Source organism: Lithobates pipiens, unplaced genomic scaffold, assembly GCF_037356315.1.
Source record: "Lithobates pipiens isolate NorthernLeopardFrog02 unplaced genomic scaffold, aLitPip1_a1.2 Scaffold_30, whole genome shotgun sequence".
NCBI lineage: Eukaryota > Metazoa > Chordata > Amphibia > Anura > Ranidae > Lithobates > Lithobates pipiens.
In genome coordinates, this window is record NW_027507791.1 from 132,566,465 (window position 1) to 132,587,536 (window position 21,072).

General features: G+C 45.6%; 1 protein-coding gene across 1 annotated transcript in view; it reads left to right on the forward strand.

The window, feature by feature from the left end:
- Positions 1 to 21,072, forward strand: part of IVD (isovaleryl-CoA dehydrogenase) — a 70,373-nt gene that overhangs the window by 12,080 nt on the left and 37,221 nt on the right. The window contains exons 2-4 of the mRNA XM_077464882.1: positions 11,361 to 11,450; positions 15,079 to 15,130; positions 15,894 to 16,063. Of these exons, the coding sequence (XP_077321008.1) occupies positions 11,361 to 11,450; positions 15,079 to 15,130; positions 15,894 to 16,063 (312 nt within the window). The remainder of the gene's footprint in view (positions 1 to 11,360; positions 11,451 to 15,078; positions 15,131 to 15,893; positions 16,064 to 21,072) is intronic.

The following is a 21,072-nucleotide window of genomic DNA, read 5'->3' on the forward strand; positions in this document are numbered from 1 at the left end:
TCTTTGGGGCTGGACAATTGCTGGTTCGTTGGGCGGTGGCAGCAAAGGCGGGAGACTTTGTTCCCCCCCAAAACGTGTTGGCTTGATCAGTTTTTGCTACTTTCAATAAAATGACTACATATTCACCTATATTTTGCTTCTAATTCAATATAGTTTACCTACCCCTACAAGTATCCGTGGAAACTGCCTTGTGGCCATACCCAGAGGTAGCAGCCCAAGCCCCCCAAAAGGACCCACCGCTACCCTTCCCTTAAGTTGGCCCAGAATTGTTGGGAGCGAACTCTCCCAACTCACCCCCCCCACCATCACCCATTCACAGATCCTCAACTGAGTGAGTGCAGTGCGATCTCCAAACTTTAAGAGCTACCATTGTGATTAAGTCCTTCAGGGATGTTCTTGGCCATGTAGGCACAGAAGTCTATTGCCAGAACATTTCACCATGTAGAAAATGCATACTATGGGGCATAACAAGTTTTTGGATTTTGTTTTATGTTTCTTATTTTTGGTATTCAGTAAAGCATTTATTTTCCTATTCCTGAGAGTTTCTAAATTGGACTTTCAGCTGCATAGTTAATCCAGGTGAAAAAGACACTTGCCCATCCAGTTCAACCAACAGCTGTTTCTTCATGTTTTCATTGGTCAGTTTGCACTGGTTTCAGATTGCAACTGTAGATAAAAAGTTTAAGGCTTAAAAACCCATTGGCTTTTTTATTTTTATTCAAGTACTATACAGCTCTTGCCTTAGAGCAATACATTTTATACAGAAACTACAGAATGATACAAAAACTATTATCCTACAGAGGTGTAGGAACAAGGGCAGCAGAGGTTCCAGGTTCAACTAAGCTGTTAGGACCTGGGCTTGAACCTGGGACCTCTGGTGTGTCTGGCAGTGACTCTGCTTGCTGAGCCACTCGGAATGCTGGACAGCTCTTTGGACAGCTCTTTGGACAGCTCTTTGGACAGCTCTTTGGACAGCTCTTTGGACAGCTCTTTGGACAGCTCTTTGGACAGCTCTTTGGACAGCTCTTTGGACAGCTCTTTGGACAGCTCTTTGGACAGCTCTTTGGACAGCTCTTTGGACAGCTCTTTGGACAGCTCTTTGGACAATTCCTTTAGTGATCATGTCTTGAATCTTGTTTGCCTTGAACCTTGAACCCTTTGCTCCTCCCATGAACTTCCTATATAAGCCATGTCTCTGCACTTCCTCCTTGCCAGAATATTGTGCCATCTCCAGCCTGTATCTAGCTCCCGTCTTCTCTGCTGCCACTTATATTTACTACTGCTCGTTATCGACCCTTGGCCTATTCCACGATTACGCTTCTGCCTGATCCCAATCTGCAACAACTCGTTACCGACCTTTTGGCTTGCTTACTGACCACGCTTCTGTTTAATCCTTACCTGCTCATCCACTACTGAACCCCGGCTTGCTCACCTCCTGGTGGGGCGATCCTGAGGACTGCGACCTGGTACTAACACGCAGCTAAATCCATCTCTACCATCTGGAGCTCTGGTGAAGACCGGTTAGTACTTAGACTCCGCACCTCAGGTGAGCCTGTGTCATCTGCCAGGGTGACGGCCAGTGTTCCTATCCTGCTGGTTAGTGGTAATCCTGCAACTGCTATAGCAATTGGTCTTCGAGCCTGACCCCTGATCGTGACATAATATTCTGGCCAAAGACATGGAGGCCGCTATAGCAAATGCCGTGGCTCCGTTCAGGCAGCAAATTGCTGAGCTGCAGCAAGAAGTCCGCTTGTTTAGAGGCACAGTACATCCAACCCCAGAACCGGTATGTCCAGAACCGTTTGTCTTGATGCCTGAGAAATTTGATGGTAATCGTGCATCCTTTTGTTTTAAGATGGATTGTGAGCTGTTGTTTTCCCTTAAGCCTAGGACCTATGCCACTGACTTTATTAAGATTCGTGCTTCCATCAACCTGCTCACTGGACAATGCAAAACATGGGCTCATCAGCTTTTACAGGAAAGGAGTCCAGTCTTGGATAGCTGGGAGGCATTCATGTTTGCTCTGGACTCTTACATTCCTGTTTCTAAGAAAACCAGAGTTCCCAAGTCTGCTCTTTGCTCACGTGGCCTGCGGGCATCCAGGGACAGCAGTACCTGGTACAGATATGACTCCATGCCATCACAGTATGTTCCAAGCCATGAAGCTGAAGTCCTTACCCCACAACGCCTAGACCCTCCTAATGTCACACGCACACCTTCCCTGGGAGACGTGGAACCCATGGAGATCGGGGCCATCCGGCCCAAGCTATCTCAAGGTGAAAGAGAGCGGAGGAGAGACTGTGGTCTTTGTTTTTACTGTGGGGGGAGAGGGCATCTTATCTCTCTCTGTCCAATTCGCCCACCTCGGCCAAAGGTTCTCCAAGTGGGTACTTCTAGGATCCTTCCTGCTGTCCCTGAATCTCTGCCTGCTATCCAGCTCGAAGTTCCAGTGTCGGGTTCCCCAGCCGAAGTTCCAGTGTCGGGTTCCCCAGCCGCAGTTCCAGTGTCGGGTTCCCCAGCCGCAGTTCCAGTGTCGGGTTCCCCAGCCGCAGTTCCAGTGTCGGTGTCCCCAGCCGCAGTTCCAGTGTCGGTGTCCCCAGCCGCAGTTCCAGTGTCGGTGTCCCCAGCCGCAGTTCCAGTGTCGGTGTCCCCAGCCGCAGTTCCAGTGTCGGTGTCCCCAGCCGCAGTTCCTGTGCCGGTGTCCCTGCTTGAAGTTCCTGTGCCGGTGACCCCGCTTGAAGTTCCTGTGCCGGTGACCCCGCTACCTCCTGACTGTACGTATGCCTCAAATGGCACCATAGTCCGTAAGCAGGACCTGAAGACTTTCGAAAGAGCCTTGCGAGCGATGAAATGCTCAACAACTGGAACTTCTAAAACTAATAAAGCCCAAAGGAAATAGAATGTTAATGCACCTAGATTAACAAGAGAATTCCACCAGAGGTTCCCTCACAAACCGGGCCCTAAGACATCCAGTGGACGTCCTGGGAGGAGGGGAGTACTGTTAGGACCTGGGCTTGAACCTGGGACCTCTGGTGTGTCTGGCAGTGACTCTGCTTGCTGAGCCACTCGGAATGCTGGACAGCTCCTTGGACAGCTCCTTGGACAGCTCCTTGGACAGCTCCTTGGACAGCTCCTTGGACAGCTCCTTGGACAATTCCTTTAGTGATCATGTCTTGAATCTTGTTTGCCTTGAACCTTGAACCCTTTGCTCCTCCCATAAACTTCCTATATAAGCCATGTCTCTGCACTTCCTCCTTGCCAGAATATTGTGCCATCTCCAGCCTGTATCTAGCTCCCGTCTTCTCTGCTGCCACTTATATTTACTACTGCTCGTTATCGACCCTTTGCCTGTTCCACGATTACGCTTCTGCCTGATCCCAATCTGCAACAACTCGTTACCGACCTTTTGGCTTGCTTACTGACCACGCTTCTGTTTAATCCTTACCTGCTCATCCACTACTGAACCCTGGCTTGCTCACCTCCTGGTGGGGCGATCCTGAGGACTGCGACCTGGTACTAACACGCAGCTAAATCCATCTCTACCATCTGGAGCTCTGGTGAAGACCGGTTAGTACTTAGACTCCGCACCTCAGGTGAGCCTGTGTCATCTGCCAGGGTGACGGCCAGTGTTCCTATCCTGCTGGTTAGTGGTAATCATGCAACTGCTATAGCAATTGGTCTTCGAGCCTGACCCCTGATCGTGACATAAGCCTTGGCTACTGGTAGGGTTGATAGCCACCTAACAATTTTCAGACACCTCCTTCATTGCCATCACTCTTAAAAGTGCACTTCCCAGAGTCAAAGTCAAACTTACAGCTCCTCTGTGGTGAACGATCAATATGCTGTGCACTCCCACTCTCTGACTGGCTAACACAGCTAGAGATCTGTAAGAAAAGTGTCAAAATGGACCTATTTTTATGGAAAAATGCACTTTGAACGGCAGAATCAATTACTACTCCTTATGTCATTAGAGGTGGTTGAACGCTGAAAGATGCTTCCTGTGAAGGAGAAGACATGTTGTGGGGAGTTGGCTTATAAAAGTTGAATGAGGAGTAGAAGAGGGGTTATGAGGGTTTTACGTTGTAAGGTACAGGAGGCAATGAAGTGGATGAGCTTGCTGCAGTAGGCTTATAGTAATTGAGCATGTTAAAGTTGAATTCCAGCCCTACCTTCAATCTTGCACAGTTGTACAGACTCCTTTCTTGTACTGAAAATGCTTCGCTGATTGCACTGCACACTACAAGCTTTCCATTATGTTATTTATTGCTTTTATGTTCCCTGTTTGATGAGATTCCCTTCCCTAACAGTAGGTCATGAATAAGAAGTGCTGGAAATTCAGTCCTGCAGGGTCACCCTAACAAAATGTTGGAAGTTAATACTGTGGTGGTTATCTAGACAAGAAGTAGAGGAAATCTGTCCTGTAGGGTCACTGTTACAAGAAGTAGACAAAATCTGTCCTTTAGGATAACTGGGACAAGAACTACAAAAAGTCTGTCCTGTGAGGGTCATCAAGATCAGGCATGCAGGAAATCTGTTCTTTGTGGTCGTCAGAACAAGCAGTGCAGGAAAGTTGTCCTGTGGGGTCATCAGGAAAAGAAGTTAAGGAAATATATCCAGTGGGGTCATCAGATGTAGTGCAGAAAATCTGTCCTATGGTGGCAAAATCTTGCACTGAACACTCTTATCATCAAGTGCAGCTTTTCTCCATATCAATGTTGTAGAAAAAGGCGAGGATTTAAAGCAAGGTTGGCTAAAGTCCTTGTTAGGCCTCATGTGCACTAGATGTTTTCACAGCTGCTGTTTTTGGCTTAAGACATTTTTTTTTTCTACAGTCAATAAACTCACAATCGTGTTATCCTATGTATCCATGCACACATAGGCTGTTAACTGTTTTTGAATGGGGTGTTTTTTGGCTGTAAAAAAAACCCCTAAACTAGTGGGTTCTGAGAGCTGTAAAAATGCTCAAACGTATTGTATGCGCCCTGCATCCACCATGAGCTCTCTAAAGTTCTTTACGTGGAATGTCAGAGGTATGCGGAATAAGATAAAACGAACCGCCGCCCTGGCATTCCTTAAGTCCCAGCGTGCTGACATAATTGCGCTCGTTGAGACCCATGTTACTGGCCATCTTCAATCCTCTCTCAAAAAGCCATGGATAGGTTGGGCATACCATGCCACCCACACCTCATTCTCCAGGGGGGTTTCGGTCCTAATTGCTAAAAGGGTGCCGTTTGACCTAGTGCTGCTCCAGACGGATCGGCAGGGCAGATATGTGTTTCTACACGCCACCATTAACGGATCCCCTATTTTGATACTAGCCTGCTATGTCCCCCCTCCCTATAATACGGTTGTAATTAAGGAGGGCCTTGCATTTATGGCACAATACCCCTCGGTGCCGGCAGTGTGGATGGGGGACTTTAATATGACCCTCACTCCCGCTCTGGACCGAATGGGCACACCGGACTCCCCTACTGACCCACCAGCCCATACTAGACTACATCGTATATGGACCGACTTTGTCCTTGTGGATACTTGGCGACACAGGTATCCGCATGCTAAAGCATATTCGTGCTTCTCCGCTAGCCATAACACAATGTCCCGGATCGACTTCATCCTTATTTCACAGACCTTGACACCCAGACTGGGAGATGTGGGCTTCGCTCCAAGAATCCTCTCGGACCATGCCCCCTACTGGATCACGATGCGGCTCCTGAAGGCCTCTCCCCCTCCTGCTTGGCGGCTTAACCCATTTTGGTTGACCGCCCTGCGGGAGCAGGAAGACATCCCGACGGAGTTGCAACACTATTTTACCGTTAACAGGGACTCCGCTACGCACGACATAGTGTGGGAGACGTTTAAGTTTTACGCCCGCTCCCTGCTCACCACGCGCATTAACAGACTTAAGCGGTCGTCCAACCTTCTTGTCCAACAGGCTACGGATCACCTACAAAGACTAGAGGAGGCGTTTCATCGAGACCCCTCACATGACACAGCAAATAATCTTAAGATTCAGTTACGGCAGGTCTCCCAACTGCATACGGAGAAGTCCAAGCAGCGCATTTTTTTTCTGTAGGCAAAGGATATTTGAGTACGGAGAAAGATCGGGCAAACTACTCGCTTACCTCACCCACTTAGATTCCCGTCCCCCAGTTGTGGTATCACTGAAAGACATCCAGGGGAATGATGTTACTGATCCACAACAAGTGGCGGAGGAGTTTGCGAGATTTTATCGCGCACTCTACGCCACCCGGGTCACTCATACCCCCCAAGACACCAGAGACTACTTAGCGAGAATTACATTTCCCAAACTGACAGATGCCCAATGCGAGCTCTTAGAGGCCCCCATTACTGAGGAGGATATTTCCGGGGCTATCTCCTCTCTGGCCACCTCTAAAGCACCTGGACTGGACGGTCTACCGCTTGAATTTTATGCCACCTACTCTGAAATTTTGACCCCTAAACTTCACAATCTATATGAATCGATATTTGACACGGGAATCTTACCCCCCTCTATGAGAGAAGCTCAAATAGTAGTAATTCCCAAGCCCGGGAAGGACCCACACTATCCGGAATCATATAGACCCATCTCCCTACTACAGGTCGACATTAAAATATTGGCTAAGATTCTTGCCTCCCGCCTTAACCAGGTCATCCTTTCACTGATCCACCCAGACCAGACTGGCTTTATGCCAGGAAAAAACACTGCCATGAATATCCGCCGTTTACTCATGAATATTCAGGGATCCCATGATGAAGTCGGCTCGCGGGTCGTGGTGGCTCTAGATGCTGCCAAGGCCTTCGACTCCGTGGAGTGGAACTACCTGTGGGAGTGCCTTTCGGGATTTGGACTTGGCCCCAATTTTATTAGATGGGTCCAACTCCTGTATCAATCCCCTAAGGCCAAGGTGTTAGTAAATGGCTGGCTCTCTGACCAGTTCCCGCTGGAGAGAGGGACCAGACAAGGCTGCCCCCTCTCTCCCATGCTATATGCTTTGACTGTGGAACCACTTGCTATTATGGTTCGCGCAGACACCAGAATCCGTGGCCTTAAGATAGGGAGTCTGGAGGAAAAGATCGGGATGTATGCTGACGATACACTCCTCTACTTAGCCGATTCGGGTCCCTCCCTTCTTGCAGCCCTTCACACCATTGACAGTATTGGTAGTCACTCGGGTCTGAGTATCAACTGGTCCAAATCGCAGATCCTCCCACTCGATCATTTCCCCCCTGTACCCACTTCCCCTCCTCTGAATCTCCCTAGAGTCTCTGTGATCAAGTATCTAGGAGTGCAGGTCACTAGATCACTGACAGACTACGTGCCTCTAAACATTGAACCCCTGTATACCCTGATCAAGAACAAGACACAAACCTGGGCCAGACTACCTCTAGGTGTTATGGGACGCATCAGTCTGGTCAAAATGATACTTCTACCTAAGATACTTTATTTGGTGTGGCATGCACCCCTATACATACCACAAAAGTTTTTCAAAACAATCGAGTCAATCCTTAATTCATTCGTATGGGTTCACAGCAGACACAAATTGTCTTGGAACATTCTGAAGAATCCAACGACATTGGGAGGGGCTGCTCTTCCAGATTTCCAGGATTACTATCTTGCCTCCCAATTGTCCCACTTTTATCATTTTGACAAGAGCGAGCTACCAAGATACCAGACACTACTTTGCCAACGTCCGGGCGACCCGGCCCATACCCCACTTCAGTCGGTCCTTCGGGCCCCATTGTCAGGACATTTCCCCCATCACAAAGTAGACATGCTCACACATCACCGGAGGATCTGGCGGACGGCCCTGAAAAAAATCGGGACCCCGCAGGTCCATTCCTATACACCTCTCTGGTTTAACACTCATTTGCCCGAACTGTTGTCCGTTCCAGACCCCCGCAGTCTGGATACGTTATGGGATCCTATACGTGCACCAAACTATGACTAACGCTGGGCTCAAATCATTTCAAACGTTAAAGGAAGAATTCTCACTCCCTAACCATGTCCTTTTCAGGTACTTACAGCTCCGACATGCTTTACAGACTCAATTAGTCGGCTCCAACCCAACCCTGACAGTACCTCCTATAGTTGATATAATTAAAGGTGATGAGCCAACCAGGTTGATTTCTACCCTCTACTCCACCATCCGTCTCCCAGGCACCGTGAAATTGGCATATGCTGCTAAGACCCGATGGGAGGTGGATGTTGGAATAATTGAGGATGAGGAGTGGGATGAAGTCTTGGGGGATGTGAAGAGTTTCCCCCAAGCTGTCGGACCGCCTTACGCAGTTGTACATCATTCATAGGACATACTTGACTCCCCAGAGGATAGCACGGTTTAAACCAATGTATAATCCGGGATGCCGCTTATGCGACCACACCCCAGGCACCTTCTATCACCTCATATGGTCCTGTCCGGTTATCCAAACATACTGGATACAGGTGATTCGCTTTCTCCATGATCAGATGGGCTCTCCTGCTAGCCTTGACCCGAAGATGTGCCTGCTTGGTCTGTTGCCGGAGTTAGACGCTAACAAACCTCTTCGCACCTTTTTACATGAAACGCTGTTCCTGGCGAGAAAAGGGATTCTGGATGCAGGCCCCCCCCCCCCCCCCCCCCCCCCACTGTCCAGTGCTGGAAGAAGGCGATTAACGATACCCTTCCATATAAGAAATATATTATAATTTATGCACATAGAGGATGTCCACTTAAATATGAGCAGATCTGGGGTAGATGGTTGGAAGATGGGGAGACATGTACCTGATTTGCTGCTATATTGATCCCTTACCCCCCTCCCCCCTCTGCCTCTCCCTTTCTGTGTATCTTCCACCCATTGGGCCTCCTCTTATTATTTTCCCCTCCTCCTCCTCCTCCCCCCCCCCCCCCCCCCCCCTTTTCAGTCACTTTTGTATTAATTTTCTCTTTTTTTTTTTTTCTCTCTCTGCTTACTCCCCCTACCCCGGCTGATACACAATGGCTCTATAATGACTTTGCCAATGATGAGTGTTTATTTTTCTACAGCACAGCTAATCTAATGTACTCATATAGGCAATACTGCCTTAGCCATGTTGGCCTATGTTACCCTCTGTACCGTTGGCATGTTTGCTATGTCTGCTTTTTACCCTGTTTTCTGCTCCTTTCAATAAAGTTTGTTTTTCAATAAAAAAAAAAAAAAAAATGCTCAAACGTCAAACGCTGATAAATGCGGCTCACCAGCGTTGTTTAACGTCTTTTGATACATTTTTTTTTTTTTTTTTTAAACGCTAACATGGATAAACGTTGAACACTATTGCAAAAACGTTGAAAAACCCACTGCAAGGCTACTGGCGTTTTTTCAGAACATTATTTTAACGTCCAGCGTGCATGAGGCCTAATACTTCATAAAGTAGTAGAGCACTATTTATCTGGAACAAGGTTTTGCTTTGACTATTTGCAACTTCCAGATCAAGGGTCCTAAAACTTTGTAAACAAATAGTAAATTCACAAATTTTTGGCAGTTGGGAGTAGAAAATCCTGTGGAGCTTGTGGAAGTACACAAAGTTGGCGAGCAGTGTAAGTAGAGCTGCACGATTAATCGTTTAAAAAAAAAAAAGCGATCTTGATTCAAACACCCCCCCACAATCTTTACCCAGCATTTCCACGATTCATACAGTGCAGAGCTGTTCTCTACTCACAGCTGTCCAAAAAAAAAAAAAGCAGACAAATGTTTATCAACAATTTCAATGCTGAAAGATAACAGTAAACAAAAGTATCTTTTAATTCTTTGGCCCCTTTCACACATGCAGACCATTCGTTAGGGATGCACCGAATGGGTTTTTTGGTGCCGAAACCGATACCGAAAATGAAAAATACACTAGGCCGAAAACCGATACCGAAACAGCACCGATACCGAAAATGACTGTTTTAAAAAAAAATTTTTTATACAGGAGATGGTCAGAGACTGGGGACATGGTACGGGAGGTGGTCAGAGACTGGGGACATGGTACGGGAGGTGGTCAGAGACTGGGGACATGGTACGGGAGGTGGTCAGAGACTGGGGACATGGTACGGGAGGTGGTCAGAGACTGGGGACATGGTACGGGAGGTGGTCAGAGACTGGGGACATGGTACGGGAGGTGGTCAGAGACTGGGGACATGGTACAGGAGGTGGTCAGAGACTGGGGACATGGTACGGGAGGTGGTCAGAGACTGGGGACATGGTACGGGAGGTGGTCAGAGACTGGGGACATGGTACGGGAGGTGGTCAGAGACTGGGGACATGGTACGGGAGGTGGTCAGAGACTGGGGACATGGTACGGGAGGTGGTCAGAGACTGGGGACATGGTACGGGAGGTGGTCAGAGACTGGGGACATGGTACGGGAGGTGGTCAGAGACTGGGGACATGGTACGGGAGGTGGTCAGACTGGGGACATGGTACGGGAGGTGGTCAGAGACTGGGGACATGGTACGGGAGGTGGTCAGAGACTGGGGAGATGGTTCGGGAGGTGGTCAGAGACTGGGGACATGGTTCGGGAGGTGGTCAGAGACTGGGGACATGGTTCGGGAGGTGGTCAGAGACTGGGGACATGATAAAAGAGATAAGTGTGTTGTCCCCATGCAGCCAGTGATGCAGCGAAGAGAGAGGAGAGCCGCCTCCGCCGTCTGGTTCAGTAGAGCGCCGGGAACATCACAGCTTTAATTTCAATAGCTGTGTGTTCCTCCGTCGCGCGCCATCGCATACAGCCCCTCCCCCTTGTCCAGGGAACTGTGATGGACAGATCACCTGCCCAATCTGGAAGGGTAATCTGTCTATCACAGTTCCCCGGACAAGGGGGAGGGGCTGCGTGCGACGGGGGAACACACAGCTATTGAAATTAAAGCTGTGATGTTCCCAGCGCTCTACAGAACCAGATGGCGGAGGCGGCTCTCCTGCGTTATAGATCTCCCATGATGGGCGGCACCAGGGGCGGGACAGTGCTCCGCCCAGGCCCCGCTCAATTATCGGCCGTTTTTTCCTGACGGCAAATTGCCGAAAAGGGCATTTTCGGCCGATATATTTCGGTGCATCCCTACCATTTGTCCATTTTTCATCTATCCATTGACGGATGAAAAACAGACCTCAGTGCATTCATATGAAGAAACAGATGGCAACGGATGATCATTAATTTTCATCCACTTGTGTCAACATCCGCCTTTTTTTTTATTTATTTATTTATTTATTTATTTTAATGGATGAAGGCCTTATTTTTCATTAGTCAAAAAACTGGATGCTGGCTGTAGACACACAAGTATGTCAGTAATGCTGTAGTTGTCGGGATAGTATATCTACCAATACTCCTTTATTAACCAGGAGGCCCTTATGTTTCTCTCCCATTCAGCTTCGGCACACTGTACACAGGTTCCTCCAGGACCATCTGGCACCTAAAGCCAATGAAATTGATCAACAAAATGAATTCAAAGACCTGAGGGTGAGTACTACTGTTTTTACAGCTGGAGCAGTGTTCTTAATGGTAGCTACTACTACACTGATTATGCCTTTTTACTGTTTAGAATTTTGAATGTGGGGGAATACCGGTAACTAAAATACACAGAAGTTTTCTCCATGTGTTATTTAGCTGCCTTTGAGTTACTATTATATATTTTTATGACACTACATTGACACTACACTACAGTAAGCTATATTCCCTGACCATTGCAGTTCAATTGTTTTGTTTTTGACACAATTGGTTCATTTGTTTAATACGCAAGATACAATGTCTGGTACATAATCAGTCCAAACAGTGAGTCCTGATTCACACCTATGCATTTTTAGTGCTTTTTGCATTTTTCAGATTTGCACTAAAGAACATGTTCCATAGGAAAACCATGTAAAATGGACTGCAGTGCAAAATGCACTAAAGAATACATAGGTGTGAACCAGGCCTGAAAGTCTCATACATGTGGTATCGCCATTTTCGGGAGGAGTAGCAAAATGTGTTTTGGTAAGTAATTCTAAGTATGCCCCTGCTGCCTGTGCGAGGGACAAAAATGCCCCTTAAAAAATACCTTGGGGTAGTTACTCTCCAAAATGTGGACAGTTGGTGGGTGTTTCTACTGTCCTGATGCTCCAGGGCCTCAAAAAATTGTGATGGGTATTCGGGAAATCAGATACGAGATTTATGTTCCTATGACACCTGAAAGTGCTCCTTGGATTCTGGGCCCCTCGATATGGCTAGGCTGTGAAAGGTCTCACATGTGGTATCGCCATACTCAGGAGGAGAGTCAGAATGTGTTTTAGGGGTAATTCTAAGTATTCCAAAGATGTGTGCATGAAATATCTTCTTAATTGACAACTTTTGTTTAAAGTGGAGTTCCAGGCTTTATTTTTATTTTTTATTAAGTCAGCAGCTACAAAAAGTTCAGCTGCTGACTTTTAATAAACAGACACATACTTGTTCCACTGTCCAGCCATGCGACTGCATGGAGGCCCGCTTCTCTCCCTCTCCTCGGCGTATCTATTGAAAATAAGGGCACCCAGCCGTAACAGCCTGCAGCTTCACGGCCAGGCACGCACTGCGAATGCGCGAGTCGCACTGTGCTCTCCCAGTGAACAGGCAATCTTCTGGGACCTGTCACGTGTCCCAGAAGATTTCTGAGAGGGAGAGACCTAGGCGGAGTCGTCGCCTATGCGATTCGTGGGCAGAAAGAGGAAGTGGGACAAGATTCCCCCCCCCCCCATTAAAATGTACTCACCAACACCCCCCCCCCCTCAAAAAATGGGGGGGGGGGTTGCTTAAAGCGGAAGTTCCACTGTTTTGTGGAACTCCACTTTTAAAATACATTTTTCTTTTTCTTTCCTGCATTTTGTAAAAACCTGTGGCAAAAAAAATGACATTTTCAGAAAATACTTTGGAGTGTTTGCTTTCCAAAATTAGTTAATTTTGGGGGCGTTTCCACTGTCCTGGTGCTCCAGCAACTCCAAAAAATGTGATAGGTTGTCAGGTAAATAGATGCGTAATTCATGTGTAATGTATGCTCCTTGAAAGCCCAAAAGTGCTTCTTGGATTTTGGACCCCTCTGTGGTTAGGTTGTGAAAGAACTTGCGTGGTATCTCCATATTCAAGAGGCATCACAGAATGTGTTTTGGGGTGTAATTCTTAGTATGCCTATGCTGTGTGTGAGAAACAACTTGTTAGAATGGCAACTTCATGGGTAAAAAACTTTTATTGGAAGTGTAAAAAAAATAAAAATAAAACTCATCATGCCACTTACTAAATATCCTGGACTGTGTACTTTCCAAAAAGGTATCATTTGTACTGACCTGGCTATTTAGGGCCTTGCGAAAGTAAATTGTCAGTCAGTACATCAGGACTCGTTTCAAATGTAGATACCATAGTTTGCAGACTCTATAAGATCTCTTTCGCACTTGTATGTCTGTTTTCACAGACTCTGTTTGCTCAGCAGGGATCGCTCTGTTGATCCCCGCTGAGCCGGTGGATGACAGGTCGGTCTGTGCAGAGATGGACCTGTCAGAGCTCCGCTCTCCTCTCCTCTATGGGGGATCGGATGAAAATGTATCCGCCTGTCCATTTTCATCCGATCCACCAGACGAATGGAAAATAGGGTTTCCATCTGTCTGTATTTAGCGGATCAGATGTTAGCGGACATGTCACCGCTGACATCTCACTCCATAAAGGTGAATGGATCGTCTGTTCAGGTCCGCCTGAAAAAAATGACAGGCGGACCTGAATGGGTCCTAACTTTCACACAGATTAAATAATATACACTAGTTTGGGTTATTTTTCCCAGAATACATTTTGGCCTAAATTTATGACTAAAGATTATTTTCAAAATTACATAACAAAAACAAGTTTTTATTTTTTTGTTTATATAACAAAAAATAAAACAGTGGTGTTTAAATGCCACCAAAAGAGAGCCCTATCTGTCTCAAAAATATTATAAAAATGTCATTTGGGTACAGTGTTGTGTGACAGATCTGAAATCTAAAAATTGGTCTCGGAAGAAAGGAGATGAAAGGGCGACATGGTTTGAAGTAACTGATCAATTCAATCTATTATTATTATTATCAGTTATGTATTCCTTCGTCTAGTCCCTATAGTTCAGCTAGTCTATCAATACGCCAAGCATATGTTATCGTTAATATCACAATACTATCACCATTGGCTATGAAATCAATACACGGTCTAAGATCAATTAAATCGCATTTATTTCCCAAGGAAATAAGAAAACGTGCATCAAGTACCAATAGAAGTTACAATAATACATAGCATACAATCAAAGTACAATATAAGCCTTATACTTATCGACCTTCGCAGCTAAGCCTCATGATGGAAGTGAGAGAGAGAGAGAGAGAGAGAGAGAGAGAGACCAAACTCATTGTTGCAACCCTTTTTGTTAAACATACCTCAGCCATACCACACCCCATAGTCCACCCTGCTTTTCCCGTGGACCAATCAGCGTCTCTGGGGCGTTTCTTCCCCCAGGCTAATCACCTCGGACAGTCCTGCCATACTTGGCCTCTGGGGGGCAGTGTCTGCCCATGAATTGCAACTGCTCCGACTGGGTTCCTATCTTGTGGTTCGATCTCGGACGCCCCCTCCCGCTCACGAACTATCTTCTTTGTTCTTGCAGACAGGCCGGCACCATATTTTCTTTGAAGTTCAGTACATTCCAGGTGGGCTGAATAGAACTCATTCTGCTATTCAAATTGTGTCTCGGTGTCACATTCCTTGCTTTTAAACATGTGAGACTGCATGGTATCAATATGACTGAGTTCGGCTGTACAAACAGCTGTGTAGATGTATAATATTAATTCCTGTCTGATTCCAACATGGTTAAAAACCTTTTTATCCTATTTATAGCAACATAAAAATTTAATTTAGTACAAAATGCAATAGATTTATTCTCAAAATAAATTGTCATGCAACAATTGTAAATAAATGGAGGGGGGGGGGGAGGCGAGAAGGTGTGTGTGTGTGTGTGTGTGTGTGTGTGTGTGTGTGTGTGTGTGTGTGTGTGTGTGTGTGTGTGTCACTTCAAATAGTTGAACATATATTGTAATGTAAATCTGAGCTACCTTGCAAATCTGTTTTTCAGAACTTTTGGAAGAAGCTTGGAGACTTAGGAGTTCTTGGAATAACTGCTCCAAGTAAGTATACAGGAGTTATTAACTAAAAAATACATTATTAAAGGCACAAAATGAACAGGGGAATGTGCAGACAGTCTGCTGTGGTGTCGTGTGGTTGTTTTTTTTTTTCTTCTTATCCCAGCCAATCCCGTCTGTGTAAAGTCATCTTGTTTAGGAAAACATAGTAGTTCTGAACACTAAGGCAATTTTGATGCGATTTTCAGTGCAATTATACATTACAACTTTAGATGTGATTAGCATATTCAGAGTCAAATCACACTTTTTTTTTTTTTTTTTTTTTTTGTCTTGCTAATTACATTATGATACTTGGCATGTGTGATCAACTACAATATGCTACCAGTGGAAATGGTTGCTGGCAGAATTGCTGCTGTCTCAGACACTTCTGCTACTTTTTGCATTATTTGAATGTTGGAAGCCTGAGTCTTTGGATATGATCACAGACATGGATTGATAGAGTGGACAGACCCCTTAGCTCAGTGTGGGAGCTTTTAGTGCTTATTAGATTGCAGTATTAGTCAAGCTTTAGGCTGGGTTCACACTGCAGCACGGACGGCTCACAGCAAGGGTGCAGCGCATCCTCGTTCTCCATTTCACGTCTGAATTCAGAACGAATTTTTGGCTGAAACGACTCCATAGAGAGTTGGTCACAATCTCCTGATATGTGAATTGGATGTGGAGAAACCGACATCCAATTCGCAATAGTGTGAACCCAGCCTTTAAATACCTTCTATCCTAATATAATCTTGTTTCAATCATTTTACAGCTGAATATGGAGGAGCTGGCATGGGTTACATGGAACATGTTTTGGTAGTGGAGGAAATCTCGCGTGTATCTGGAGCCATTGGTCTAAGTTATGGTGCCCATTCCAACCTCTGTGTAAACCAGCTGGTGAGAAATGGGAGTGAAGTCCAAAAAGAAAAATATCTTCCTAAGGTAGGCTACAGTGATACCCAACGTTAATATCTAAGGCTCCATGCACACTAGCTTAAAAAAAACGCTTCTAGCAGCAGCTTTGGAACTTTTTTTTTTTTTCTCCTGCTTATAGAAGCAAACAGTGTTATCTTGTGTCCATGCACACTATTTTAGTTTAGAGTCATTTTTTAAGCTTCAGAAACTTGCGGGCAGAAAAAAAACCTGGCAGTTCCTATAAGCTCCTTTTTTGCAGGCAGCTGCCAGCGTCCTTAACTACCAGGGAATAGCTGGTTGTTGAGGTGCGGGCTGGCAAGCTGGCCGTGCCACCTCCTTAACAACGGATGACTCTTCAGCTGAACATAAACCAAAGAACTTTGATGTTATTGACCAGGGCATGCTGGGTCGATGATGTCACAAATGGGGTGGGGTCAACCAATGACATCATCAGGTGGATCCTCCCCTTAGTTTAGCAGCGGAGTTGTGTTTTTGGTAAGAGTTTGTTAGTGTGAGGGCCTAATGGAGATCCATATTCTACACACTCCACACCTTAGGGGGCACCAGCCCAATATATATATTAGAACGAAAAAGTATTGTAAAAAATGGGCTTTTAAAACAGTAGTCCCTATGGTTAAGATAAAATAATAAATAAATATATATATATTACACACACACCCCCATAAGTTTACATATCCTGTCAGAAGTTATGATTTCTTGCGCATTTTACAGAGAATATGAATGATAACACACAAACTTTTCTTTCACTCATGATTAGTGTTTGTTTGGCTGAAGCCATTTATTATCCATTTTGTTTACTCTTTTTAAATCATTATGACAACAGAAACTAGACAAATGATCCTGATCCAAAGTTTACATACCCTGGTGATTTTGGGCTGATAACATGCACACAAATTGATTAAAAGGGGTTTGAATGGCTATTAAAGGTAACCATCCTCATCTGTGATCTGTTTGCTTGTGTTGCATAGTTACATAGTTAGTCAGGTTGAAAAAAGACACAAGTCCATCCAGTTCAACCACAAAAAAAATAGGTGTGTGTGTGTGTGTGTGTGTGTTTGTATATAAAAGGTCAATTCATTTCTGGACTCCTGAGAGACCCTTGCATCTTTAATTTTGTACAGCTTGTATAACAGTGTAAATTTGCTATCCCCTCAAAATAACTCGACACACAGACATTATTGTCTAAACCGCTGGCAACAGAAGTGAGTACACCCCTAAGTGAAAATGTCCAAATTGGGCCCATTTAGCCATTTTCCCTCCCTGGTGTCATATGAGTCGTTAAGGCCCATACACACGATCAGACTTTTTGACAACAAACATGCAAATTAGCTGTTTTGGAGCAACATCCGACCGTGTGTACGCTCCATCGGACAAACTTTTTTGGTTTTCATCTGACTTTTCTTGGCTGTGCGAACGGACAAACTTTCTGGCAACAAAAGTCAGATGGAGCAAAGTCTGATCGTGTGTACAGAAAACCATAGGACTTTTGTACAAAGTACAAACGGGCATGCTCAGAACCAATGCAAAAGATCAGACAACAATACAGAAGTTGACCAAAGGTGGCGGTAAAGAGCAGAAAAACCACATGATTTGGTGAAAGTTGGCTGAAAAAGTCCTGCTGTGTGTATTAGAGCTGCAACTAACGATTAATTTGTCTGTCGACTAATCTATCGATTATTTCTTCGATTAGTCAACGACTATCCGATTATTTTTTTATTTTTTAATGAATCTAGTGTTTTTTTTTGGATTAGCTATGCATTGCAGGGCAGGGCAGAGTATTGCAGGGCAGGGCAGGGCAGAGTATTGCAGGGCAGGGCAGGGCAGAGTATTGCAGGGCAGAGTATTGCAGGGCAGGGCAGGGCAGAGTATTGCAGGGCAGGGCAGAGTATAGCAGGGCAGGGCAGAGTATAGCAGGGCAGGGCAGAGTATAGCAGGGCAGGGCAGGGCAGAGTATTGCAGGGCAGGGCAGAGTATTGCAGGGCAGGGCAGAGTATTGCAGGGCAGGGCAGAGTATTGCAGGGCAGGGCAGAGTATTGCAGGGCAGGGCAGAGCATTGCATTGGCAGGGTATGGAGGGATGGTGACGATCCGTTGCACCCCTAGGGACGGCGGCATGGAGGGGGAGAAGAGAGGGGGACGGCGGCATGGAGGGGGAGAAGAGAGGGGGACGGCGGCACGGAGGGGGAGAAGAGAGGGGGACGGCGGCACGGAGGGGCAGAAGAGAGGGGGACGGCGGCACGGATGGGAGCGGTAAATGCTAAGCACTGCCCCCACTGTGACGCATCGACGCCCTGCACGCACGTCAACGTATTTTCTTAGTCGACGTAGTCGATTACGTCGCCGCGTCGTGGCAGCTCTAGTGTGTATGCAATACAAGTTCAGGGCCGACGCCCTTTGTACAAAAATCTAAGGGAAAGTTTGTACAAAGTCCTATCGTGTGTATGAGGCTTTAGTGTTACAAGGTCTCAGGTGTGAATGGGGAGCAGGTTTGTTAAATTTGATGTTAGCGCTCTCACTCTCTTATACTGGTCACTGGAAGTTCAACATGGCACCTCATGGCAAAGAAGATTTCATAGACCCTGAAACTGAGCTGCAGCACGGTGGCCAAAACCATACAGTGGTTTAACAGGACAGGTTCCGCTCTGAATAGGCCTCGCCATGGTCGACCAAACAATTTGAGTGGACATGCTCAGTATCATATCGGGAGGTTGTCTGACAAATAGTCAAATAATTTCTGTCAACATTTCTGCAGAGGTTGAAGGGGTGGGGGGTCATCCTGTTAGTGCTCAGACCATACGTCGCACACTGCATCAAATTGTTCTGCATGGCTGTTGTCCCAGAAGGATCCTCTTCTAAAGATGATGCACAAGAGAGCCTGAAACCGTTTGCTGAAGACAAGCAGACTAAGAACATGGATTACTGGAACCATGTCCTATGGTCTGATGAGAACAAGATAAACTTATTTGGCTCAAACAGTGTCAAGTGTGTGTCAGCAACTAAGACTAGTGTTTCTTGCCTACAGTCAAGCATGGTGGTGGGAGTGTCATGGTCTTGGGGTGCATGAGTGCTGTTGGCACTGGGGAGCTACAGTTCATTGAGGGAACCATGAATGCCAACATGTACTGTGACATGCTGTAGCAGAGCATGATCCCCTCCCTTCAGAGACTGGGCCACAAGGCAGAATTCCAACATAACGACCCCAAACATGACCACTGCTTTGCTAAAGAAGCTGAGGGTAAAAGTGATGGACTAGCTAAGCATGTCTCCAGACCTAAACCCTATTGAGCATCCGTGGGGCATCCTCAAATGGATGGTGGAGGAGCGCAAGGTCTCTAACATCCACCAGGTCCGTGATGTCGTCATGGAGGAGTGAAAGAAGACTCCAGTGGCAACCTGTGAAGTCTGGTGAACTCCATGCCCAAAAGGGTCAAGGCAGCGCTGGAAAATGCTGGTAGCTACACAAAATATTGACACTTTGGGCCCAATTTGGACAGGTTCACTTAGGGGTGTACTCACTTTTGTTGCCATTGGTTTAGACATTAATGGCTGTGTGTTGAGTTATTTTGAGGGGACAGCAAATTTACACCGTTATACAAGCTGTCATTCAGTGTTGTCACATATATATTGGTATTCATGAAAGAGAAACAAACAAAGGAGCCCAAATATATGTTGAAAGCATATCACACATATATCAAATTTGGTATCATATGACTTGTACGGAATCTGCCAACATGTTTCTGAGCCATTAACACTTCAAGGCTTAATCCTGCATATGTGAATCACAAAACATCTATATAGTTGGGTGTGTTCAGGCTAAAGGGAGCCCAAGAAAGGAAAAGACATTTCACACTTCCTTCATGGTGGACTAATGGGCTCTCGGGAGACCCAGACGCACATCTCCTGTGAAGCTTCTTTGATGCCTTGGATGCTAGTGCAGATTTGCCCACACTTGATGGCCCGAACATTGAATTGAACACTTCCTGTTTCGGGTTTGCAGGTGCATCAATGCTGAATGATTTTTCATCCAGATGTGTACTCCCAGCTCGTTTTTCATCTATTAGAGTTTGAACCAATGTGCCTTTTCCACCCCTCTTTGCAGGTGTGCTATTTTATTATAATCTGCACAATATAGGGTGGCCAAGTCTCATATATGCTCCATATCAGTGAGAAGTGTCTTTTCCTTTCTTGGTCTCCCCTTAGCCTGAACACATCCAACTATACCAATGTTTTGTGATTCACATATGGAGGATTAAGCCTTGAAGCGGTAATAACCATGAAGCATGTTGGCAGATCCCGTACAAGTCATGTGATACCATATTTTTATATATGTGTGATATGCTCTCTACATATATTTGGGCTTTTTTTGTTGTACCCCAGGGACTGGTATGAATTTTGAGGGGGACCCCATGTGGTGTTTGGGTTTTTTTTTTTTTTTTTTTTTTTTTGCGTATGGTTCCATCAAAATCGGTACTAGACCAGGACCTTGTATGGATTGGGGGATATTTTTTTTGCAATTTTTAATGCCAGATTTCTTTTGTTTACATTCAGCTGTCAGCGGGGAATCCCACTGACAGCTGATGAGTCATTGGTTATTAAGGAAGCGGTGGCTGCCAGCTCCTTAACAACTAGTTAATCGCTGCTAAATGACGGCACAAAAAGTGCTAAACGCTGGAACACAGAAAAACTAAATATGAGCGTTTTTTATTTTTTTGTTTTTTTCCAAAGTTTTTCTGGTCTTTATAAAGGCTTCTAGTGTGCATGGAGCCCAATTCTTTAAATTGTATAAGTAAACCTGACACTGGTAAATCATTGTAAAAACCATCTTAATCATATTGGTGTTACCTGCTTCAGTAAAAACTGTGTCTTCAATTTCATTCCATGGATTTTCCAACTTCTTTGACATTTTGCAGTACAATCTGGTTGACTTTCCATAAATCACTGAGATGATGACTGATGATTTATGGTTTCATTGTGACAACTTTTTTGCTCTAGTACAGTTTACTGTGGAATATTAAG